Here is a 25552-nt window from a genome sequence, read left to right as displayed (position 1 = left end):
CTTTGATGAATGATTACTATCACTATAGCTGTTTCATCTAAAGCTGCCTCTTTGCATTGCCTTTGCAATCTGTCTAACACTCCTGAGGAATGTAATTTTATTTTTAAACTAACAAGGCAGACAAGTTCGGGGAAAGACTGGGGCCTGAAGAGATGAAAACTCTTTGAACAGAGGGTGTTGCTGAAGCCAGCATTTTGACAAGTGGTCTTTTCTTGAAGGCCACTACATTTGCTTTGATTGCTGTCTTGAAGATAAGACTACTTGTCAAAACGTCAAGGACTTTTCATGCCTGTAAACAAGAAATTTGATGTCTCTAAGACCATTTCAGCATTTACAACACTCGCGGTATCTGGTCGAGGTTCGAATTTCGGCATATGGGCAGATGCACGGATTCCTTTGCCTAAGTAAATTACGCGTGCGAAAGCATAAGTTACAGCGAAATGAAAGGAAACGCAGCGCAAGTGACACAATGCTTAAACCAAGGTTATAACAAGGTGCGACAACACAACGGTTCTGCTGATCCGTGTTTTGGGAACACGAAACATTTCCCCATGTTTGAATTTGGCGAATTGTGCGTTAACGATGCCAAATATGCAAATTTCGCCCACTCCGAAACAAGGCCAACGTTACTTTAGAGCGGGTTATGAGCGGTCGTAACGACGCGCGAAATGTCTTCACTGAAGAGCTTTCAAGTGCAACGTGATGGGTTACTAGATAACGAAGTTTAAAGTTCACCAGAACGTGCAAGTAACAGACAAGTAGGAGACACTTTGCAATCGTTTTACAAAATGCAAAATCTTGTTTCACGGAGCTCCAGAAAGTGATGTCACGATGACCTACCTCGATGACTTCTCGATGACTTCCAGGGCTCGAAGCCAGTGCATCCTGAATGCCTCGATGACAGTCTCGGGTTCCACATTGCGTAGAATGGGTGGCCTGCTTCGACGCAGGCTCGCTCGCAACCAGCTCATGACGGCGCTTCACGTAGCTGTTGTCGAAAGCAAAAATAAATAAGCGCATTCCGAGCCTTCAGTATCGTGTTGTCTCGGCTAGAAGCGAAAACGCGCGTTACGCGGTTCGGAACGTGTGGAACGGCTTCCCTCGAACTTTTAACAGCAGTAAATCTAAGCGACAGTCCAGTTCCCCTAAACGTCGAGATATGTTCACACCTGCGCATCGAGAAAGTGCATAGCCAACCGTTTGAGTGCTGACAGAAAGTGCACGACTCGGAGTACATGAATGAACAAACATTCGCGACGTATTTTTCACGAGTACTAGTGCCTACCGTGAAAGACTGCAAGGTTCAATGATGCGTGCTCGTTACTACTGACGCCGTCTTTTCGCAAACACCTGGGACTGAGACCCCGATACACGGACCATACTTCAGAGAAATAAAAATGTCCAAAGCTTACGAGCTGGCAGCACGGTTGAAGCGCAGCACCGGCTGAGTATCGTTACATGGTCTGTCCGTTTCCAGCGACATGCGATAATATGGGCCCAAATAAGTTTAATAAAACGTATACACGAAAAGAGAAGCTCAATGAGTTCAGTTAACGGACACCCATCACGACTTCTTCGCCATGATAAACCGGAAACGGTCTACCCTCGCCACCCCCGCGCCCCTAACATCACATCCGCTTATGCATTTCTCATTCACTTGTCTAAAAACTGCGGTAATACGGGAATCTAAAACCGTTCACTGCGGTTGATGATGCTTTCGCGCCCTTTTCATCTAGTTCCTGGTTGTAGTGAGGATTAGCCATCGCGACGTTTGGAACTTGTTTCATTGTGGTACTGTGTGCGAGGTCGTGGTGCGAGTGTGTGAGGTCTCGGCAAGTCCAAAATGTGGGCAGAGGCCTCCGGATGGTCGGGGTAGTTCCTGCGTGCCTACCTGACTAGCGTTTACATTTTTTCGTGGAAGAGTACAGGCCACTGTGAGATCGACTTGTGAGCTGTGATCGCTGATTCATTAGTGATGTGGACTCTACATATCGTCGAGTGTTCGTTGCTGCATTGATCGCAGTATGTGAAAAAAAAAAAAATGATGGAGATAGCTCTGCGGTTTAAGAGCACGATCATGTTTAAAGGTGAGTGGGAGCTTCTCAACCTCTAAACTGCCACTAATGTATCTGTTCCGGAATCGCGGGTGATTAATTCGTGTGGGACAACGCTGCCATCGATACGAAAGTGGACTACATTCTTTATGTTGCGTTTATTGATCGCACCTGAGGCTCCAGATAGGCCTACCTGTAATTTGCTACTGTAAGTTTTGTTTGTAGTTCAAGGTGTTGATTACATTAGTGTGGTAACTGAGCCCCGTGTAAGGTTATAAATGCGGTTCCTACTTTCGTTCTCACCCGTATCGGATTGCGGCGACGTGCAACGGCTGTGAGGCAGCACGCAGTTCCTGAAGAATGCGACCAATTATGCAAATGCGGGTTCCGCTCGTCGCTTGTGATCTGGAAGCTGTCACATATGACATGACAATAAAGTGATTGTTATGGCCTCTGCAAATTAGGATAACGGGCTCACAAGGTTCTGTTTATAACCGTTCATCCCATGACTACCTGACGTTAGAATGTGCGCTCCTCTGTTATGAGCGCTTACGAGGTGCTTATAGTAATTCGACACACGCTTTACTGTTTTTTTGTAACTACTGAAAGTACTGAAGGTTTACGCTTCATGAATGCAAGGACACAGCTGGTTTTAGTAACTATCCTTTTTTTTTTTTTTTTTTGACATGCAGCAGCCTAGGTGTGGTGAAGCAGCATTATGGATGAAGCGTTCCTGACAGACCTGCTCGAGTGTTCTGTCTGTCTTGAGCAGCTGGACAGCACAAGCAAGGTACTTCCTTGCCAGCACACGTTCTGCAGGCGCTGCCTGGACGAGATCGTTCACTCCCACAAGGAGCTGCGCTGTCCAGAATGCCGGATACTGGTGAGTCCATGTCACAGCTTATCTCACAAGCTGCAGAATTCCACGAGATTTCTTTCTGTTGACACTGCTTGCCTTTTTAGTTTGTTGATGTTTTAGTTTAGCTTAGTGCTTCGTGTAGCTGCAGCTTGAGTCTCACAAGTGTGTGTCAGAACAGCAAAACGTTTGAACTGAAACACGCGAAAACAAAACAGTATGATGGTTAAGGATACCACACTGTGTATTTTTCAACATCCTCAGGTTTTACTTGTGCTCCAGTATAAGCACGCTACAAGGTGTTCGAATTCATACTCGCTTTGCTGCTTAACAGTCCATGTTTCATTCATATTGATTGAGGAGAATGATGGTAACATGGCAGCTTTGTTCTACTAAGTGGAAAACGTGGAGTCGGTAAGACTGTGAAGTTTGCAGAACAGTTTACCCACCATTGAGTAAAAGGACGGTTGTCAAGGGGAAGCATGCACTTGGAAGTTTGGAGAGGATTAGGTATAAGTAACATGATAAGGTAAGATTAGGAAATGGTTTCTACATTAGCATGCCTTCCAGCCTGTACTAACATGAAATGGCGTTAATGTTGCAACAGACAAAAGCGAGATGCATACACTGTGCATTTATTTTTTGCCTGTTGTCATATTTGTGCCTTTCACGTCGGAGCATACTAAACAAATACACCCAGTTATCCATGTAACATCCCACCTACGTTCTCCCTTCTGGAATGCCTATTGATTTATAGAATGCATACTCGCAGAAGAAAAAGTGCAATTAATTTGGAAATTTAGTTTTAAGTAATTGTTGTGCACACCAGCCAGGTGTGCTGTTTGTTATGTGCATATAAACTTTTTTTCATGCATCTCTATGCGATTAAGGTTATATTAAGTAGAGGCATCATAGGAGCATTGTATATTGATTGGTTTGGCAGCTTTGCTGTTCGTGGTCGTAGGGCTGCCACAGGAATAGGAGTACTGTGGGACATCTTTTCGAAGAGTTCTAGAACACATTCAGGAGAGCGTGTGTAGGGGCTTGTTAGAACGTACTGGATGATAAAGGCAGGGCTGCAAAGTTCAAAACTCTGAGAATGTCTCCGTTGTCCCTGTTTTGTGTGTTTTGAACATTTCAGCACTGTCTTAATCATCCACCACAACACATAATTCAGAATTATATGCTTGAATCTTCTCAAAGCCTGCAGTTGGTAGTCGAATTGGCAGATTAATATATGTTCAAAGGCAATGATAGCCGCAGATACTCTGTCAGAGTTACGGACATATGCAGGAGAATTCTGCAGTGCAAGTATCTCGAGTTTAAAATGTTGGCGTCATCGGTACATTTGCTGTTTCGGGGCCGTTGCGGCTGCATATCAATGACAGACAAAAGGGAGCCTGTGTGCTTTAGTTTTGGGTGCACGTTGAAAAACACCAAATGCTCAAAATTTTAGGAGCCCTTCTTAATGGTGTTTCTTGTGATCATACTATGGTTTTTGGTATGTAAAACCCCATCAATTACAGTTTAACCCTTTTGATAAGAAACACTGATGTAAGATACAGTTGGGTATAAGAAACAGCAGTGTGCCTATGTTGAAATAGAGTTGATTAAAAAATGACAACATATTACGCTGCTCTATGCCTCATATAAGGGACAAGAACTGCTCCCTGGTGTGTGTATTTTACAGAGAGGTTTAGCTATATCATATATTATCTTTCATCGCAGGTGGAATGCTCGGTCGACGAGCTCCCGCTCAATATTCTTCTGGTCCGTCTATTGGAAGGCATCAAAAACAATCCGCGACGTGGTGTCGGTGGCGGCAGCAGTGGTGGCAGCCGGTCCCCATCAGGTGCCCTTTTGGGCAGTTCCTCCCTCATCGGCCATGCGAGGCCCCTCCTAGCCAGCCAGCCTTCGTCAGCTGGGCCACGGGGGGACACCACCTCGGGTCGTGGTGATGGGGTGCGCACTCTTGTCAAGCAACTGGTGCCACAGATGCCCTGTGCCAAAGCTCTCTACTCCTATGATGCCAAAGACCCGGGGTGAGTGCCTATTCGGACACTCTAGGAAAGAGGCATAGAGTGGGTGTACGTAACCTTAATTTGTAAACTAGTGGAGAAAAATTTTAAGGCAGCTTCGCAATATTGGTGCCAAGTCTGAAGAAAGTGTGGGGCTAGTTTCAATTTTTCTCATTCTTTATTCCTCTCTCTTTCTGTTTTTTTTTTTTCTATTTTTGGTGTGTGTTTGTTTCTATCTCATTTTCTCTCTGTCGTTATATCTCTTGACATCTCTATTTATTTTATTTCTCTCTTTTTCTTTTGCTCTTCTCCCGTTCTTCTGCCCATCAGAGTTATCATTATACCTCACGCAAGACAAATAGGTATACGTGTTCTGTGAGCTAAGCCGAAGACAAAGAGGACAACAAAGAGAATGCGTGCCATTCACGAGGATAACCATTTTTCTCTGAAGAGAATTTTTCTCGTAATATAGTTTCTCTGAACATGAGCAGTTCCTCTGATGAAACATCTGATAAGGAAGGAAATGTTAAATCATGGGGTTTATTGTTCTCAAGGTGCTTGTATCGCAGGGTTTCACCCATCTTAACCAACAAGTTCACCCTTCAAGGTGCATGTTGGGCTAAGAGAGATTTAGCGGTGGAGGTCTGTGTATTGAATTTTGACCTTGTACAGTTGTTTTAACAAATAGACAAGCATTGTAGATGGTGTTTTTTCGTTCCATTCCTAAAATATCAACTCACGCGCTTAGCAAAAAGCACCACCACTTAAGCCTTCAGGATAATTGGGCATTGCTTCTCTGCAATGCTTTCACTTTCTCTAGTTTTTTTTTTCGTACTTAGCTTGACTATTGTGCTATGCATGTCTGTCACAACGTGTAAAAATTTATGTGAGAACTGTACTCTTGCAGGGATTTGGCATTCCGAAAGGGGGACATCATAGTCCTGCGCAAGCGAGTAGATCAGAACTGGTTCCACGGAGAGCTGGGTGGCAAGCAGGGCTTTGTGCCAGCCAGCTACGTCCAAGTGGTGGTGCCCCTACCTTCTCATATCCCTCAGTGCAAGGCTCTCTACGACTTCCGCATGGGCGACAATGATGAGAAGGATTGTCTGACGTTTCTCAAGGTGTGCCTCCCCTTTTCTTTTCTTGCTAGTGCCTGCCCATCATGTGCGTTTTGCCCCCGTGCTTGTGCAGGATAATCCTTTCTGGTGCAGCAATTGTAGTTCTCATATGAATCGTAGATATACGGCAGAAGCTATTCACCATTAACTAGAACAAACAGGACTACCGTATTTACTCGCATAATCCTCGCACTTTTTTTGTCGGAAAACCGATGAAAAGTTGGGAGGTGCAAGAATTACGCGGGGGAAACTTTCTACGAAAACGTACAGAGCGAAAAAGTAAACGAAGTGGCCGCAAATCGGGATTCTCACACCACTAACTAACAGCAAGCTTTAAGAAGTACGAATTAAAACTTACCTCAACAATAAAAGCAGAGGTTCAACTCAAGACAAGATTTATTTGAGACACAAAAAGTGGAAGCAAATAGTCGAGAATTAGAATACTATACGCAAAACTTGGGGACGTTGCGGGCGTGGCGGTAGCGTTCGTCGCTCAACAGGAGCCCTCAAAAGGTAAGCGTGGGACGTCAGTATTGAGCTGATGGCTATTTAACAGAATTGTCCGCAGTTTCCTTCTGAATAAATAAAGTTTACCATCAATCCCAGTTTTAGGCACATGGCAGGCCCAAAATGTCTTGGTGGCTTTCAGCTGCCATCACCAGTAGCGAACACAAAATGCGTAGACTCCAAAGGGCCTACGCCGTTGTTTGGTGCATGATCCATCACTTGCAACTTGAAAGCAGCGGTACAGCTTCAGTATCGCCTCGTAACGTCACAAGGTTACCGACGCAACATACAAAACACCCCACAACGCGCCCTGGCCACTTCGGCTTGGCTTCGATTGGATTGAATCTCTGTGCAATAGTACGCTTGATGCTTAAGAGATAGCGCCAAATGGCATGCGCAATCATCATCAGTGGCTGGAAAGAGCAGACGACACTATTGCAGCAGTTTTCGGGAATGCGATAATTACTGGAGGAAAAAAAGAAATCGTATTTTTGTTGGGCGATGTGGGGGATGCGAGAATGATGCGAGTGCGAGGATTACGCGAGTAAATACGGTATGTTCAAGAGTGTTAGTGCCAACAGGGCTGGTTACATAATATGTCTACTAGTAAGGCAGTTGTGATTACTATAGTACACTTAAACCTCATTATAACAAAGTTGCATATTACACAAAAATAGGTTTGTTATATCCAGAAATTTGTTATAAAAGTTTGTTTCTAATGCTGTGTGTGTTGCAAGACTATTTTTCATTTACTCTGCTATAACCAGTATTTCGTTATATCCATGTTCGTGATATCGTGGTTTGAGTGTAATCAAAATGTTTTGCAGGAAATATTTTGCACCTGTAAAAACAAACATCACTTTTAGAATTGTGTGTATCAACAATGCTAGTAATGTGTGGCTGTCCTTTAAATTTCACACATTTTCATGCACTGCCTCCTGCTGATGTTAGGCCTCTTCAAAAGAGGAGTGGCAGTGCTACAATATATATTGTACTAGTTAGTGGATTGTTCTGGTATACCGAGTGGTGTAATTGCTATTCTGTCCGATTAGGTGAATCTTCCTTTTCCTATAGCACGCTATTAACCCAATGTTATTTGGCACGATTGCCTTCGTGGCTTTGTAACGAGTAGTTGCCATAACCTAATACTTTTGGAATGCCTTTCAGGGTGATGTGATTACGGTGATTCGGAGGGTGGACGAAAATTGGGCTGAAGGAAAACTGGGCGACCGAATTGGTATCTTTCCAATATCATTTGTTGAGGTGAGTTACAGCGTGTATTAGTGCCGTGTTTTGTACTTATAGGCTTTCTCGGTGCCTCTGTCAGTGTCACTAAGGAAGTAACTTATGAGGATATTTTAGAGTAACATGAATAATGTTTTGTAAGAAGTAGTGTATTAGGACTCTGTTTTCTGCCCTACTTTTTGGTCTGCATTTATTGCCACTTACGCTCAGGGTCTTCAATAAGGTTAGATGTTTATTAGTATTGCTACTGGTCAAACTTTGTATATCCGAGGTTGGCCGCTATCAGCCAAGAGCTTAGGTCTAGGGCGAGAACTGTACACAACAAAAAAAGCCCAGTTAATGAAGATTTAATGTAGCTATTGGCTTTGTCACATGCTTGGTTTATCGGTAGGAGACTGTGAATATGGGTTTGAATGTTACGATGATTGCTGATGTTTCCTTGTACACATTTGCAGATGAATGCCGCTGGAAAGGCACTTATGAAACTTTCTAACAAGTAAGTCAGGATTTTACTCGTATGCTGCTTCAAGGTCAGGCACACTAATACATTTTCTGTATTAAAATGCTACCCCTGCAGTGTTCAAGTGGGCCCTTCGAGAGTTGCCCCTCCAACACCCAATTCCGAAGCACCAAGCCAAACAGTCATTCCAGCTGGCAGCACTCCGTCAGGCAAGTTCTTTTCTGATCATTTAGAAAGTTAGGAACTGGACTTCTGCATTAATGCAAGAGCGTTAAAGAAAGCTCATTTTGCAGAACTCCGGTGTTGGCATCGTTGATTGTGAGCGAAAGTTCAAGATAGAGACAAATACAGTCAGATCCCTTGATAAGGCACACCGATGTAAGAGACAGATGCGTGTAAGAGACACCAGAGTGCTTACATTTTAATAAGTGTTGATAAGATTATGCATACGGTATTTACTCGCATAATCCTCGAACTTTTTTGGGCGGAAAACCAATGTAAAATTAGGGGGTGCGAGAATTACGCCGGGAAAACTTTCCACGAAAACGTACACATTAAAAAAGAAAATGAGGTGGCCGCAAATCGGCATTCTCACACCAGCAACTAACGGCAAGCTTTGAGAAGTACTAATTAAAACTTACCTCAACATTAAAAGCACTTGTTCAACACAAGGCAAGATTAATTTGAGACACAAAAAGTGCAAGCAAATAGTCGAGAATTAGAATACCATGCCCAAAGCTTGTGGGTGTTGCGGGCGTAGCGGTAGCATTCGTTGCGCAACAGGAGCCCTCAAAATGTAAGCGTAGGACGTCAGTATTGGGCTGATGGTTATTTAGCGGAATCGACCGCAGTTTCTCTCTGGAAAAATAAGTTTACAATCAATCCCAGTTTTAGGTACACGGCAGGCCCAACGTGTCTTGGTGGCTTTCAGCTGCCGTCACCAGTAGGAAAGACAAAACTCGTAGACTCCGAAAAGCCTAACAGCGGCCTTGTTTCCGTTGTTTAGTGCATGATCTATCACTTTCAACTTGAAAACAGCCTTGTAGCTTTAGTATCGCCCCATAACGTGACAAGATTACCGATACAACATACAAAACATGCCGCAACGCGCACTTGCCACTTTGGCTTGGCTTGGATTGAATTGAATCTCCATGCAGTAATATTACGCTTGATGCTTAAGAGATGGCTCCAGATGACGCGCGCTATCATCATCAGTGGCTGGAACGAGCAGACGACATTATTGCGGCAGTTTTCGGGGGTGCGATAATTGCTCGAGGAACAAAAGAAATCGTATTCTTGCTGGCCGATGTTGGGGGTGCGAGAATTATGGGAGTGTGAGGATTACGCGAGTAAATACGGTATATGGTACCCTGCTTATAAGAGACATCATGTAAGGGACAAGAATTGCTGTGCGGTGAATGTCTCTTACGAAGTGGCAATCGAACCCAGGCTTTCTGCATGGCAAGCAGGTGCTCTAACAGAGAGCTGCGCCATTGCTTGAAACTGCTTCCAAAAAGAAGAGAACTCTATACGAATGTCAGGTAATGCGATGAGTTTTTCACAACGTATGTAGCGTTGTTGGCAGAAGTGTAGAATCGTACTAAATGCCTAGGCTCTAAATTGCACGAGTGAAGGTATTGAAGGCCCACCTATGACAAGGCACTCAAATATAGTTAATTAGTAGCAGCAAAAACATGAACAAAGCGAGCAGCTGCATAGGTTCACGTAATTGTCTCACCGCCACATGGTGGGTACTTTGCCGATTCTCAAAAGGAAGAAATACTCTATAATGTAATGGGCTCTTCCCAACTGTACTCGCAGTAGGCCTTGTAGGATAGTTATGAATAGCCAGTGTTACTCTCACAGACATTCTTTTTCTTGTGACCTGGTTGAGTTGTCCACTGAGAAGAGAATTGAGGCTACCAATTGAAAAGGCAATGCAAATCGAGTCGAATTATGCTGTCGCGTTTTTCTCTGGGGGTAAAGCTCAAGAGTCATCCAGTTCATTTCTTTTGTAGATTGTAGCAGCTGTCTTTGCTGACCAAGTCTGCGAATTGTGTTGGAGAAGCTGAAGAACATAAACTCTTCATAAAACAAGTCTTCTATTATTATTTTTATTTTATTTTTACTCTGAAACATGGGAAATTAAAATTTTTGCAACTGCGTTGCAGCAATGTATGGTAGACAGCTTGCACTCATGTATGACCTCATATGTACTTTGAAGCTCTGTTTAGCACACAGCCGGACCAGCAGCAGAAGCACTTATAACTGAACAGTACGAAAAAAAAAAACCACTTTGTTTTAGGTCATTAATGATTGTCATAGTTTACTCTTAGGATAAAATCATTATTGTTGTACGCAGCCATTTATGCAAGTTGTGTATGGAATGCCCAATTTTATGATTTTCGAAACGGCTTCTATTCCAAGATTCTATACTTAGTGACAACCTAAGAAAAAAAATGTACTAAGTTTCTTCCGGCAAAATCGCAGGGCACCTGCCCTGCACCTTTGAAACACGGCTGTGCTAGCTTGTTTTCACCCGAATCATCAATACTTTTTTTTGGCTAATGTAAATACTGAGCATAAGAAGTGTTAAAGGCTTGTCATTATTATACTTGAAGCATAATGTTTGGCTGAACAGCGAGGTCAGAATCCCCGATGAAATTTACTAGAACGCTTAAGTTTCTGGCCGAAGACCACCAACACAAATGTGTGTTGGTATGGTAAAGTCCACTATCTGAAACACTCTAGTGCTCGGTGTCATGAAAATGAGTAAGCACTATAGGCTGGAATACTTGCACGAATTCTCTGTGAGATAAACAGCCATGGCAGTGGACTGAGCTGACGTTTGTTTTGCTTAGGTTGGAACTGAGTGTAAGCATCCTCGTACTTTTGTCTTCATGGTGTTGCATCATATTTTGCACAATGCAGCTGGGGAATCTCAGTCAAGCACGACATCTCCCGCATCATCGTCCCCGAGCCCTGGCACACCACCATCTACATCGCCTCCACTGCCTGCCTGCCAGCCCCGAGAGAAGCGCCACTCACTCTCTGCCCTCAACCCGCCAGCCTCAAGCAACGGAAGCAATGTTAGTAGACAGTGTTATCTCTCCTTCGTGGTTCTGCGAAAGAGTGTGAGATCTTAAGCACAGTTCACGATTTTTCTCTTCTGAACACTTTGGTTTCAGTTGTACGGAAAGATTGCAGGCATGACTGCAGTCTGTGACATGTAAGTGTGCAACTGATGTGTAAGACAGCGAGGTTTCTTTGCCATTTTCTGTTTTCCTTTCTTTTTTGTCTGGATGTGACATTGCTGGTAATGTAGCTACATATTGCGCTTGTCTGAAATGTCAGGAAAATTTTAGTTAACCTGGACGTCTTCTTAGGTCGTCACAAGTGGAGTCGTCGGCATGCTAAACTCAATGCTCTGCAGTGGGGCCTGAATTCCTTTGACTATGCCAGCTGCGAAGTGCTGCGTGCTGTTGCTGGGATAATACCCCGGTATACTTAGATAGCATGTCAGTGCGCAGTGGTAGCATCTCGGCAACAGAAGCTATGTAACGCTGGCATCAGTCAAACCATTTCAGGGCGTATTGTGGAGTGTTAGAGCAGCTCCCTTGTCATTATAAGCTTGCTGACAACTGTACTTCGACATTTTGAATTGATGACTATGGTTCTGAATTGCTAAGCTTCAGGCTGCAAGTAATAGCTGCTGTTTTAGTTCAGCTAATAAGGCAATGCATGTGCAGTTTACTAGATACATGTTTGGTTCATGCCAACTTCAAGTAGTAATCTTTTCAACCACTTTTGTCTCCTTTTTTTTTATTGCAGCCTATATGTCTAAGTTAAAACTGTCAGTTCCTCGTTTGTTAACATGTTGGCTTCATCTGATGGTTAAATTGGAAAAAAGATGTAAACCACTTGGTTCTCCATATCCTCCTTGCTCATTGCAAGTTTTTCCTGTCTTCTAGTACCTGCACATTAGGCAAATGTTATTGCTGCAAAACGATAGACCTCTCCCTTTTGTCCTCTGCACAGCTTGCTACTCACCTTGCGCATGTTAGAAGAAACGTTGTTGGGCACCTTTAAATGAGTCAACAACTTATTCCACTTGTCTTCACACCTTCAGCCACAGGCTCCCCATCGGCATTCCATGGAGGTGCTGAACACGGGCACAGAGGTCACGTCGCAGCCCAGCTCACCACCCCAAGGGCAGGCAGTCTCCCCGAGCAGGATTCCCACGGCATCGTCAAAGGTGAGGTCGATTGCATGCGATTCTTCGGTCTTTCCACTCGTAGGCCTTGGCAGAGATGTTGTACATGGAAAAGCTGTATAAACGTAGGATGGCAGGGAGTGCTACAATGGGGAGGGGGGGAGAAGATTGATGCTTATAATTATTGTACTCCTATTTCGTTTTGCATGCGTCACATGTGACAGGTTATGCGATGCCACGTACAGAAATGACCGTTCGTATGTAATGCACTCATGGATTCAAGTGCAGCATTTTTTTTTTAGTAGAATGACTGATGTGAGCCATTTCTAACTTTATCATATTACTGCAAGTTTGGTTGCTTAAGGTATTGTCGGTTCTGATGTAAGTGTTCGAGTCAAAATTATGCCAACATGACGCAAACTGTATATGCTGGAAATAAAAGTGTATGCATTACTTTGTCCTAAATATTTGTATTATGCTCTGCAGCCACTGTAAGCCTCATCAGGCCAGCACTTAGCCTACAGCCAATTCTGTATAGTGAACTGTGTGGTATTATCAGAAAATATGACAAGGAAGAGGAATGGGACGCGTTGTGGTGCCTGTTACTTAATTCTCTTTGTTTGACCGGAGTGCTTCCTGGATTTATCTGGCACAGCCGGCCCCAGCGACATCCCAAGGCTCATCAGGTGAGCCGTCGTCCGCGCGGGTGGTGCGTCGACACAGTGGGCGCAAAGAACGAGATGCATCTTCCCTAAATCCACCAGGGTTGCCCTTGCCGCCACCGGAGCAGCCAGCAACCCTGCTAGCACCTTTGACTCAGCAGCAGCAGCAGCCATTGCAGCCTACACAACATGCCACCATTGCATCATTGTAAGATTGAGGACTTTTTAATATGGCATGATTTTTTTTTTTTTGCATTGGTTCATTTGTTTTGTCAGTTGGTCTGCTGGTTACCTTGATGTTTCTGCCTCTGTGTGCGATGCATATTTGTGCGCTCTGTATCCTTAAAGAAAATCATGTGCATGACTTTTAGTTTAGTACTGTAGTTGCATTTCATCAGGCACATGAGAAATGCTGTAGTAGGTGTAGAATGAGAAATACTGCTTAAACCATTTGGTGAAGTTCAAAATGGCACTAGTTGGCTGGATTCCAGGTAATGTCAGCAGATATGGCTCCTTACTGGTTTCAGTTTTAAAAAGTTCCAAGATAAAGGTAAGCTCCACATTCTCCCACCTCCTAAAAGTGTATTTGTGGGTCTAACAACCCAACCTTTTCCAGGGACTTGTCCCTGGAGCTCCGGCTTAAAAGATTACTAGTGCTGCTGTTGTTCTTACCAGTACCAGCTTGCTTCACTTCGTTATGGGTGTCCTCATGCATCACTGTGCGGACACTGGCCAAGATGAGTGTAGTGTGTCTCTGAGGTAGAACACCAAAAAATGAGATGGCCCTGCTTTTGCAATTGCATGCACACTGTGACCGCTAGTTTTTGGTCTGGTCTCCGTGTGTTAAAGAAACGGGGAGCCCTGCGGTAATGCAGTCAAAGCTCGATAAAATAAGCACAAATACAATTAATTACAGTTGAATATTTTCTTCATTGTACCAGTGTGCTAATAGTGTATTTATTACAGTATTGAGAGCACTGATTATGCAGTTTATCATCTGCGTTTGTATATACAAACCATCGTGTCATCATTATCATTTGTCATTATGTATGTTGTTGACCGCTTTAGCCTTGTGTGACTGGATTGGAATGTGTCCTTTCTGCTGTCATACAGCACGTCGTCTTGGTCTTATAGTATTTAGATATCATAATTAGCTCTAAAACGACACTAGAGCATTGGAACACAGGATATTGTGGTAATTCAACCGACTCTGTTACTTAAAAAAAAAATCAAAGTATTCGTGATGTTCAGTAGCAGAAAAAGAATCCTTCATTGCTAGGCTTGTGCAAATATTCTAGGGCTTGAAATATGCAAACTACCGTATTAGAATTCGCTTCGATTTCAATTGAAATTGCTGGTAATTTCAAAGTATACTAAGTGAACAAATAAGTGTATGTATTTAAGAGACACTAAAGAGAAATAATAACTTGGTTCATATTGATAAACTGCACTTTGAAAAATCTAATGCCATAAGTTTCACTGTCATAAGTTCATTACTAACGGAGAAAATCAAGGTTGAAGTTTCATTTTTAAATTTTGCATCGAAATCTTTGTGCGTCATGTAACAAGTTACAATATGCATTTTTCATATTTCTGCGACATTGACCGAATGAAATTTTGTTACCGAATGAAATTTTGTTAGGTCTATGGTACTCACAGCGGACAATGTACTTTCTTTTTATCGAGTGGAAGCTATGCAGGACCCAGTACGTCTTGGTGTTTTGTGCAGAAATCTCACTGTGGTGTCTTTACCCACATTTTCTTTTTCGCGCTTTTTCTTGCCTACTAAGCATTATGTTGCGCTAACAGTGGTATATTTGGGATTGTGAAATTGTACTTTACTATTATACAAAAATTGTTTTGTTCCTTAGTGTCCCTTGGCAAGTGATTCGCCTGCAAAGATGGTTTCAGGGCAGTGCTGTGGTGCTGCCACGAAGCCTTACTTCAGGGTTATATGAACATACATATTACCCTCGCATTGATTCATCATTTTTAGTTTTAAAAGCTTGTTATACTGGCTTATGTGCTCTAAATGTAGTAAAATTTAGAACTTGACATATATTACAGCTCATCACTTACATTCTACCGAAAGTTCTACCTTACTATTCAAGGTTGCGTCCACTTCCGTTGAACCAAGAAGAATGACATGTTCACATGCCTTGCTTCATTTTTAAAGAAGTATTGTGCAAGTTAGTTGGGTCATAGCAGATACTCTCGTGTTCTTTTATAAGATGTGCTATATACTATTCGAATTCAATTTGAAATTTTTCGACCAAACCACTGTACACATCGAACTTAAAATTGACTGTCCACACATGCCTATACATGACAAATATTTTATAATGAAATGTGGATTTGTGCCTGTCTACATGACTTGCATTCGCTCTCTTTGTTATCTTTTTTTCTTTTGGGCAAGAGCTTGCAATCGGGTGTTCACGCAACACACCTGTCACACACTTTTTTTTTTCTTCAGTTTAGCAGGCTTCCTATACTTCTCTTGTCCGCCTTATATTTTTCTTACAGTTACGTGGCCCTCTACAGCTACAAACCGCAAAAGGAGGACGAATTGGAACTGCGCAAGAACGAGCTTTATTCAGTGACAGAGAAGTGCCAGGATGGCTGGTTCAAGGGCACCTCGCTGCGCACTGGCCTTTCGGGAGTTTTTCCTGGAAACTACGTTCAGCCAACCAAGTAAGTGTCCAGCAGAGTGTTGCTAATTCTTGCGGCACTAGTGGTGTAACTACAGCGTCCGTATACATGGCCTGTATACTTTTGTTTGCTGGTGTACATGTGATTAGAAAATAGTGTCACCTCTGCGACATGCACGTGGCATGCTGTCACCGTAGCCCCACTCTGTGCTCTTTGTAGGTCGTCGAGCGGTGGCTTTTCGTCAGCTCTGCTGCCCGTACCACCGCAGCAGCAGCCACAACAGCAGCAGCAGATGGGCACACGGATCCCTGCCCCCAGCTCACCTCGCCCACGGTTATGCGCACCGCAACAGGTGCCCATGGTTCCCGGTGGACCGCCTCCCTTTCTCGGTGGACAGGGCTCCAGCCCTCTGCTTGCTGAGTGGGCCCTGGTGGCTCCCCCACAAAGGACTCCACTTACGACGACCCCAAGTCCATTGGGACATAAGCCACCGGTGGGATGTTTTGCCTAATACAATGAAATCCTGATTGTATGAATTTCAGAGAGACGTCACAAAACCGTCGTATGATCAGGGTTTCAATATAGTTCACTTTAAAGGAATTTGATCAACCAGATTTCAACATTTCTGGATTGAAGTGTACCTTTGAGGTTTGCCAGGCAAAGAAAATTGTGAAAAAGAGAGGGAAATCAACAAAAGTTGTAGTATCCGGTTTGCTACCTTGCATTCTACTCCAGACGTGTAAAGTAAAAAAAAAAAGAAGAAATGATAAGAGTCGAAGTTGCATATATGAAACCCACATATAATGAATTATTGCATATTCCAAACAATTGTAATGTACCCTTGGTTATGTTTTGATACATGAAATACTTTATATATCAAATTACCTATACACAGAAATTTCTCGTGATCTTCTTCAAATTCATTGTATCCATAGTCGAATGCACGTGCAGTGCACAGCGGATACAGAACATACTAACAGTAAACAAACATGCATAACAGTAAACGAACTAGTGTTCTTGGGTGTTTTTTATTTTGTGTACAAGTGCACATACATTACAAGATCCCAATATTAAGTGTGGTCCACACAGTAATATTGCTTTCCAAGTTTGTGTATCTTTTGTGAACTGTGTTTCCCATAATTTTTGTGTGCTTTCACACATTCAGCTTTGTTTTACAACTTCACAAATGCTGCATGAATGTCGCACAAAGCTTCTTGAGATTCTGTTTGCTAAAGTGTTTTACGGTTGTTAAAAAATTTAGTGGTGCACAACTACAGGGAAAGGAAACCAAAAGCGATATTACTGCAATAAAAAAAAAATTTGGGACACTAGCTGCTTTGAGGCTGCCATTGGCTATGGTGCTCGGATTTTTTTATTACCTGAAAGACTGATTTGATACCTGCCAATGCAGTCGCATTTCAGTGGGGGCAAAAACCTAGAGGGCCGTGTAATGTGCAGTGGCAGTGCACGGCAAAGAACCTCAGGTGATCATAATTGTCCAGAGCCCACCACTACATCGTATCTGACAGCCTTAGTTAAATTAAATCCACAAACCACAAACATTGAATCCCACAAACCGGCCTGCTTCGAGCAAGTTTATGAAGTAGGCAAGGGCAGCAGCAGCATAGTTGTTGCTGACAGTAGGGCTTTTGTTTCAGGTCTGGTTCAGCACCTGACTGTCGGGGGTTGCATCAGCAAGATTCTAGTTTTATCTGCAGCTGGAAATCGGTAGCTGTTGCATCTACTGAGTTTGGAGTTGGAGTATTGATTAGTAATTGCCACACCACATAGAGATGGAGGTACAAAGCGCCCCCCCCCCTCCCCTAGAGAAATTGTTTTTCAAGCAAGTGACTTGGACTCTGACTTCGATGACATGTTTTGCTGGCCACAACTGATAGTGCAGAATGTTGTTAATGCATTGTCATTGTTAAGCATTTATTATGAAACCATAGCGTTCGCGCAGGTGCAAGCAGACACAACATTAAGCAATGGTGTGCCTGCCACATTATTGGTCCTATTGGCCCGCGTGCTCAGATTTGGGTGCACGTTAAAAAACCCCAGGTGGTCAAAATTCCGGAGTCCTCCACTACGGCGTCTCTCATAATCATATGGTGGTTTTGGGATGTTAAACTCCACATATCAATAATATTTATAGAATAAAAAAATACTTTCGGACTGTTATCTTATTCTGAACGTTTTCTATTTGCCTCGATGTTTGAAGGATTAGTTGGCTACCCTATACAGATGGAATTTTTTTTTCTTGCAACTGTACGTATGATTGCTTTAAAGAAATCAATCTATACAACACCATGCAAAGTGTGCTAAAAAAGTGAAGCACATTAGCATACTGTAAGCATAGCTTGTAATTCAAAGGCATTGATTTTCGAACATTAAGGGCTTTAGATAAATGCTACCGGCAGTAGCCACATTGCTGATGGACTGGCTTTTCCTTCCCTGCCATAGGTGAGCCACGGACCTGTGGCCCTGCAAGTTCAGCAGCTGGGCGTGGCCAAGGCAGTGGCCGTCACCACAGGAAGTCCTGCCTCCTCACAGGCTTCGTCCGGCAGCACTGGCCACTGGTTGCTCGCATGGCCACCCTCCGCGACCTCGTCTTACGGGCCGGGTAGCGGCGCTTCTACGTGGGTGCCTGCCTGTGCCACACCGACTCGCAACCCGGCCATTAGCGCCACGATGTCTGTTGGCTTAGCTGGCAGTGGTGGCTCTCAGGCTGGTGGTGTGGCCACACCCAATGCACCGCACAGCTGCGCTAGCTCGTCTGCTGCAACCTCCTCTGCTGGCACCCTGGCTCCATCTGCTTCAGCGGTGCGTTCGGAAAAGGTAAGAAGCAACGAGTAGTAGTAGAGAACTTTACTTTTGTTCTTACTGCCTGTGAAGTACCATTGCGTGGAGCACTCAATCCAGAGCCCCATTTGCTGCTGCTATGCAGCTGGCTTGGAAGCATTTGCCCTTTTTCGAAGCACGTTAATGAAGTGTCGACCTCAAATTTTAACAGCAAAGCTGTTTCAGTTTATCCTGTGCTGTCGTCGTTGTTGTTCTAGAAGTAGTAGTAGTAGTCTCATGGGTCTTGTGACCAGCGGGCGGGAGAAAAGGAAATGCATAAAATGACTTAATCAAACTTGTGTTCTGGTGCATCTGTGATGGTAGCACACGTTTTGGGAGGGTGGAATGGGCCACGACTATACTAGAATGCTACCATAGCATTCCAATGTGGCCGTGAATGAGTATGTCATCGGGGGCTACATAGTTAAACCTGAAAACAATAAAATAAATAAAACGATAAAGAACGCCTCAGTGAAAACTTTGCCGAAACTTTAAAGCAAGATGTAATGCCCGATGAAAAGGGCAATGTCGTGTTCCACTCTCCAATAGTTCTTACTGCTTGTAACTGGCTGGAACATTTTGCTTCTCAGTTTTTTTGTGCCCTCTAGACCCTCAAGCTTCTTGAGCCTACCAACAGAGTAGACCTGCACAGCCAGTGCTCTTTTTTTTTATAAAGGTAACCATTGTTTGAGAACAAAATTAGCAACTTATTGTATACCTACCTCTCTTTCTTGCAAAGGAATTAATTCTACCAGTGCCCTGTTGTCGGTTTATTCAAAGTATATTTATTTATTTATTTGCAATACTGCCAGTCTCTACTGAGACCATAGCAGGTGGGCACTCTGTACAGATGCTATGATTGCTCATCACAGTAAAAAAAAAACTGTAATACAGAACATAAAAGCAACATCAACCTGGCACTTTGTACATTAGCAATATTTACACAACATAGTAAACAATATACAAATGCATACAAAAATGGCAAGTTTAACAATAAGGCCACTTACATGGCTGTTTACAGAACAAACAAGTAATGAAGCTAAGAATAGTTTTCAATTTCTAACTCAAACTGAGACAGCGACTCAGTGTTAGTGATGTGAGGGGCCAACATGTTCCATACACGAATAGCAACTGAAAAAAAAAATTTAAACACATCAGTGTTGCACTTGTATTGTACTAATGTGTGTGTATGTTTATCTCTTGTGGCTTGTGTTTGTGAATAAGACACATAATTTGAAATGTCTATTTTAAAATAATTGTGCAGGAGTTGATAAAGAAATTTCAGACGTGCCTGTTTTGCCCGTACTTCTAGCGTAGGAAGTTCAGAAAGAGTTAGCAGACTAGTGGGTGAGTGTTTTTTCATCGGCACATTGTGGTAGTACATGGAACTGCTGCTGTTTTGTTACACTTTTCTGAAGTTGGCTGGTATATTTTCCCTGACGTGATCTGAGACTTTCTGCTGAATGTGGATTGTGCGTGCTCTGTCCAGCAAAAGGAGCGCAAGGAGAAGGACAAAATAAGCCTGATGAAGCGACTCACAGCCAAGCGCAGATCACGCTCACCTCCTCCACCCAATTTTTCCTGCGACAACCCAAGTTTCGTGGACAGCTCGGCAGCGGCGAGCCAGTCGTCTCTGCAGCCACCCAGCGCCGTGCCTGTTGTGCACATCAGGTGAAGACTCTTTCTAGCATACTGCACCCTGTAGTGTCTGCAAATGTTCTATTGTAGGTGTGAGTCTATTTTACTTAAATATAGTGGCCGAACCCAACTGCTATATCAAACTGGGGTAAGTCAAGTGTTCTTTTATATTGAACTGTTTTCGCGTACAACAATGCTATAGCATCAGTGCGTTAGAAAATTGGTGGCTACATCAAATCAAAATAGTCGGGAACTTTTGATATTGCAGTGGAAGTCGGGTGGTACGAAATGCCTGAAGAAATTGGCTTTTCTTTCCAAGAAGTTGACTTTTCTTCCCAAGAAGTTCACTTTTACTAATGAAAGGGGACTTTGGAGAGCGAGCAGTGTAGCGAGGCAGCTGCTGAGCAGATTAAGTAGAAACTACTACTTGCCATCGTGTGCTCTCTTCAGTGAATCCTTGACGTTGCTTCCTTAAAGTAGGCTCTCTATTCGGTTCTCCGCTCCTTTTGGTAATGCAAGTACTTCATTGATAGTGGGGTTTAGCGTCCCAAAACCACCATATGATTATGAGAGACGCCATAGCGGAGGGCTCAGGAAATCTCGGCCACCTGGGGTTCTTTAAGTACACAAGTACTCCTGTAAAGCTAAATGTCTGCAAGGCATGCGATAATCAAGACAGCCAAATGCAGGGGAGGGACTGTGACTTCGCCACTATAGCATCTCAGGAAGCACACTGAGTACAATCAAACCCCGCTACAACGAAACTCATGGGGCGTGTAAAGTATTTCATTGAAGCGAGAATTTTGTTGTAGTGAATGGTCATGTATCATGTATCCTTACTGTACACCCATTCCTTATGTAATGCCCCCACTAGGGGTGTTTAAGGAAATAAAGTGAAAGTGAAACTGAAAGTGAAATTGAAAAGATATAGCTGATCTGAGCTAGCAAAACAAAGGAACGTTTATTCTTAAAATTGAAAAAGTGTCCGCTGCTTCCTATTCTTTCCTAGCAGCGTCACAACGCGATTCACAGTCATGCATAGGGAGGCCATGGGGAAAACCACACTGAAATAATGCCTACAACCGCTTTCGTGAACATATCGAGCAGTTGCATTAACACGTTAATACCAGCAGCTGTCCGCCTTCGAAGTGTATCCGACAACGCCGAGATGGGGGCAGGATATCGTGGAGTGGCGACTTTTGCCATATTCTATGCCATTCTTATCCATCACTCGCGGCTAGCTGATTTGGTAAATAATACGGATGAACAGCTGCTCTGATTAGGCTCCACACTGGCCAAGCGCGAATAAGATGATAAGCATTGGAATCGGAACAGGCATCGCTCCGGTTCGCACCCAGCAGCTGTAGCAGCTGTGTGAAGGAAACCATGAACTTAGCGACTGAGCTTCAGCTTCGGATTGTCTGCGGCTCGAAAGCAAGCCAATGGCAAAAGCCGGGCCTGGCAGGGCAGTCTCATTGTCATCGCTATCGAGCAATGGTGGCGCCCATGCTTGCTGAACAGCGACGGTTTCTGGTGATGCTAACGCACGTTTTAGACTTCGTCGATGTATTTTCAGGTTCTGAAAATGCATCAAAATGTTAAAGATTAGGTTTCCTGTATAGCAATAAATATCTGACCCTGGAATTGCATCGTGAAATTTTCTTGAAGCAGGACGGCAAAAAAAAAAAAAAAAAAAACTGTTCGTTGTGGCGACAATCTTTAAGCATTGACTCCTATGGACTGCTGACGGGGAACCGTGAATTTTTCGTTGTAGCGGAAATTTCGTTGAAGGGGCGTTCGTTGTAGTGGGGTACAACTGTGTGATATTGAAAAACAGTGTCAACATTAAATCTGAGGCAGACTAGAGACATTCGGTGCCCGACAAGTACCGTATTTACTCGATTCTACAGCGCCCTTGATTGTAATGCGCACCCGGTTTCCACGACGGGGGAAAAAAAAAAGTAAGACATCAATTGTAATGCACACCCATTTTTCTCGTTGGTCGGCACAATCACATTACTCGGGAAAACGACTCCTTTCGGGAGCGTCTTCTGTTTAAGGGGGCAGACTGCTTTTCGGGACCAAAAAGTGACAAAAAAGTTCATTTTTTAAAATTGACATATTTGGTTTCTGCAAGTATTTTTCTATCTCTGCAAATTTTCACGCACCAGGAAGTAGTAATTTTTTTGTAATGTCATTTTAACTGTTCAGATTCTTGGTGCTGTTAACATGCAGAACCTGCAAAAAAATGGGGAACCGACTCTGAGGCTTCTTTATAATTTGCCAGCACCTTTGTCTAAAGCTCTACTACCAATTTATGAGCACCTTTATGAGGATTGCAAAACATGCGCACCATCATTGTTGCTTTTTGAAGAAACTGTGTGTTTTCAGTTTTTTCCATTTTTCTCAAAAAAGTAAATTTGTGACTATTCAGTTTTGAGGCCTCAATATCTCTGCAGCTAGGGCAGGTACAACAATAATTATCCTTGCAGTGGAAACCTGTATGTGTGTAGAATGCAAGTATGAAAGCAGAATTTAGAGCACATGCCTTTTTAATTAATTACTAATCAGAATTGTAACACAATTCCAACTGCTTTTGAACATGTATAGTTCGTTTTGCTGCAAAATAACCAATAAAGGCCTAAAAACAAAAACCTCTTCCATACTTTCACTCTATAGTCATTAGTCTATGTTGGCATATCCTAAATATCACTTTTAATTAAGCACTTTTTTTTCTATGGTGGCCTTAAACAATAGGGGGTGAACCTAAGTTATCTCAGCAACAAAGTGAGTTACAGGAAAACTAATTAAATATTTGAAATCAGCAGAAAAAACTGCATAACCCTTTGCAGTTTTATCAAGATCACTGAAGAAATAAACAAAAAATGTCTAAGACCAGTTTGCCCCTTTAAATATCAAGTACGGGGGAAGCTTGTGCCCATCTGACGTGCAAAAGAGCATTGCCGTCACTCTAGTTTTTTCGTGGCCCTATGTGAGCACGCGAACTTGCTTCGCCCCCTTCTTCTCAACGGTTGTGGTGCCAGGCATGTCGAAGTAAAGAGGCGTCTGTTCGACATTCCCGTTTCGTTCAAGCAGGTAGCCCCTGTTGTGCTGCAAGTTTAGGACGAACCTCTGAAAACTGTGAAGCTTTTTTCCGTACTCCTTCGGCAACTTTGGCATATGCCCGTTCGCGTTCGGAGGGAAAAGCCTTTCCTCTTCATAAAGTTAGTTAGCCAGCACCTTCTCGCTTTGAACTGGCTCCGCAATAGCTCTTTTTCTAAGGCTAACTGCATAGCCCGCACTTGGAGCAGTTCTGTCGTCACGGGCCGCTAGGCCGCTCGCTGCTCAAGCGCATACTCGGCGAGCAGCTTTTCAATTTGCGGAAACTGACTCTGCTGTGGTCCACTGAAGTCTTTACGTGAAGCTTTGCTGTCGACAATCTTCTGCTTTTGTTTCCGCCAGTCCTGCACGCGCGTTTCGGGAACTCCGAACGACCACGATGTGGCCCGATTTTCGTCCGTTTCTGCACACACGATGACTTTTCTTTTAAAAGTGGCATCGTGGTGCACTCATCGAGTTTTTGGAGTCGGCCCTTCCATGCCGTCGATGTTAATGCACTACAAGATGACGAACTCCTCAGCACACGTACGAAGTGCCGCACATGGGAAACACACTGGCAGAAATGGCCGACGCGTCATGCCGACGCACATAGGGGGCGGCCATTTTCGAAATGCCAATGGCAATAGAATGACCGTATTCATTTTTTTTTCGTACTCGATTATAACCCGCATACGGTTAATGAACTCTCTTAACAGGAAAAAAGATGCACGTTAGATTAGAGTAATTACGGTACGTGCGTATGATGATGTTGAGGGAGCTGTTTTCTTAGATACTATATTTTCTCGTGCGTAACCAGCACTCTCATCTACTGGCCACATAAAATGGTATCTGAGAAAAACATTATGGTGTATTACAATTAAAAATGCTTATAATGAACCTCCATATAACGATTTCCTCGATATAATGAAGTTTTCTATTCCCCGTCGTTACTCCATAGACGCACATGTACAGTAGACTCCAAATAAACGAAACTTTATTAAATGAAATTGCTGCTTTAATGAAACAACTGCCACTAATATGTATGGTTTCGTACTTGAATATTGTACCTCTGCTTATCTCCCAGTAAACGAAACTCCTCTTAATGGAAACAGATTTTCCTGGTTCCTTCAGGTTTCGTTTAAACGGAGTCTATTGTATTTACCTCTATAGTAGGTATTGTTGTAGGAGTCTATTGTAGTTACCTCTATGTAACAATGTAACAGCGGGAGACAACCTTGATGTAACACATTTTCCCCATGGATAATCTAGGAATTTTGCTCTGCATTTTGGTATGAGCATGCATCTTTCGTGGCTGCTCTGCCCGCCACTGACGAAGTGCGAAGCGGCGGCAACGGCGCACCAGGCGAGAATGAGTGCTTGTTATTGTGCGTGGGTGAGCACGAGGCGGGCAGGCGGGCCTTCACCCCACAAGCCGGCGTTGCCGTTGTTCTCGACGCCGTTGGTGCACGTGCGGGTGTGCCCCCTGCCCGCACTCCAAACAAACAACCAAAAAAAATACTTTTGCGTGTTGGCAATGTCACACATTTAGTTAGCATCAGATACGTCGGCCGCGCTGCATATGGAGGGCGCTTTACCGAATGGTTTTCCGCGGTATCCGTGTCTGTGTCGATCGTTTTTCGTTTTCAACGCCGTGCTTGCGTGCATAGCTTCACTGCGCGCGCAGGGTGAGGATCCTGACAACGTTCAGCTTTGCTTTTTTTTTTATTACAATAGTAATTATATGGACAGTCTCGGCAGGTCTTTTGCCGTCGCCACCGCCATTCACTGCATATGTATACGTATCTATATACAGTCAAGCCTGCTTATAACGAACCTGAGCGTGACGCGGCGTCCGTTTGCTGTATCCCGAAGTTCGTAGTAAATGAAACACCGCTTTTTAAAAAAAGGTTGCACGTGAAAACACAAACTTTTTATGCCCTCAAAAGTCCGTGATGCACGTGTTTCGAATAGCAGAAGCGATAAGGGTGGTCTCGAGTTCATTTAAAACGGCAGGGCGCTCTTTCACCGAGGCCCGTGGCATAAGCTGCATGAAGCACTGACTCCAAAGTTTCATCGTTCTCGCAATCCGATTCCTCCAAATCGCTCTCGCCACGTACTTCATTCACAATGCCCTAATCCATGCACGGTTCCGCAGTGTCGGCATCATCATCGGCCGTAATTAAACCATCGCA

At 43.6% G+C, this 25552-nt stretch overlaps 2 protein-coding genes across 6 annotated transcripts in view; one reads left to right on the top strand and one right to left on the bottom strand.

Annotated features, from left to right (window-relative positions):
- The window catches only part of LOC119170161 (FHF complex subunit HOOK-interacting protein 1B), a 41155-nt gene extending 39555 nt beyond the window's left edge, over positions 1-1600 (bottom strand). For all 4 annotated transcript variants that reach the window (XM_037421232.2, XM_037421233.2, XM_037421234.2 and 1 more), the window contains exons 1-2: positions 1413-1600; positions 841-988 (exon numbers count right to left, since the gene is read on the bottom strand). In XM_037421232.2, the coding sequence (XP_037277129.2) occupies positions 841-971 (131 nt within the window). In that variant the 5' untranslated portion in view covers positions 972-988; positions 1413-1600. The remainder of the gene's footprint in view (positions 1-840; positions 989-1412) is intronic.
- Positions 1601-1659: 59 nt separating this feature from the next.
- The window catches only part of POSH (SH3 domain containing ring finger posh), a 36138-nt gene continuing 12245 nt past the window's right edge, over positions 1660-25552 (top strand). The window contains exons 1-15 of one of the 2 annotated variants that reach the window (XM_075878936.1): positions 1660-2087; positions 2747-2937; positions 4639-4952; positions 5836-6049; positions 7721-7816; positions 8254-8294; positions 8376-8467; positions 11190-11347; positions 12388-12513; positions 13127-13157; positions 13236-13341; positions 15657-15824; positions 16002-16275; positions 18246-18620; positions 20113-20294. In XM_075878936.1, the coding sequence (XP_075735051.1) occupies positions 2773-2937; positions 4639-4952; positions 5836-6049; positions 7721-7816; positions 8254-8294; positions 8376-8467; positions 11190-11347; positions 12388-12513; positions 13127-13157; positions 13236-13341; positions 15657-15824; positions 16002-16275; positions 18246-18620; positions 20113-20294 (2342 nt within the window). In that variant the 5' untranslated portion in view covers positions 1660-2087; positions 2747-2772. Of the gene's footprint in view, positions 2088-2746; positions 2938-4638; positions 4953-5835; positions 6050-7720; positions 7817-8253; positions 8295-8375; positions 8468-11189; positions 11348-12387; positions 12514-13126; positions 13342-15656; positions 15825-16001; positions 16276-18245; positions 18621-20112; positions 20295-25552 lie in introns of both variants that reach the window. The other variant, XM_037421237.2, reaches the window with a different exon arrangement.

Source organism: Rhipicephalus microplus, chromosome 2 (assembly GCF_043290135.1).
Source record: "Rhipicephalus microplus isolate Deutch F79 chromosome 2, USDA_Rmic, whole genome shotgun sequence".
Lineage (NCBI taxonomy): Eukaryota > Metazoa > Arthropoda > Arachnida > Ixodida > Ixodidae > Rhipicephalus > Rhipicephalus microplus.
The sequence above is the reverse complement of the archived record's forward strand: the minus strand, read 5'-3'. Positions and strand labels throughout refer to the sequence as shown.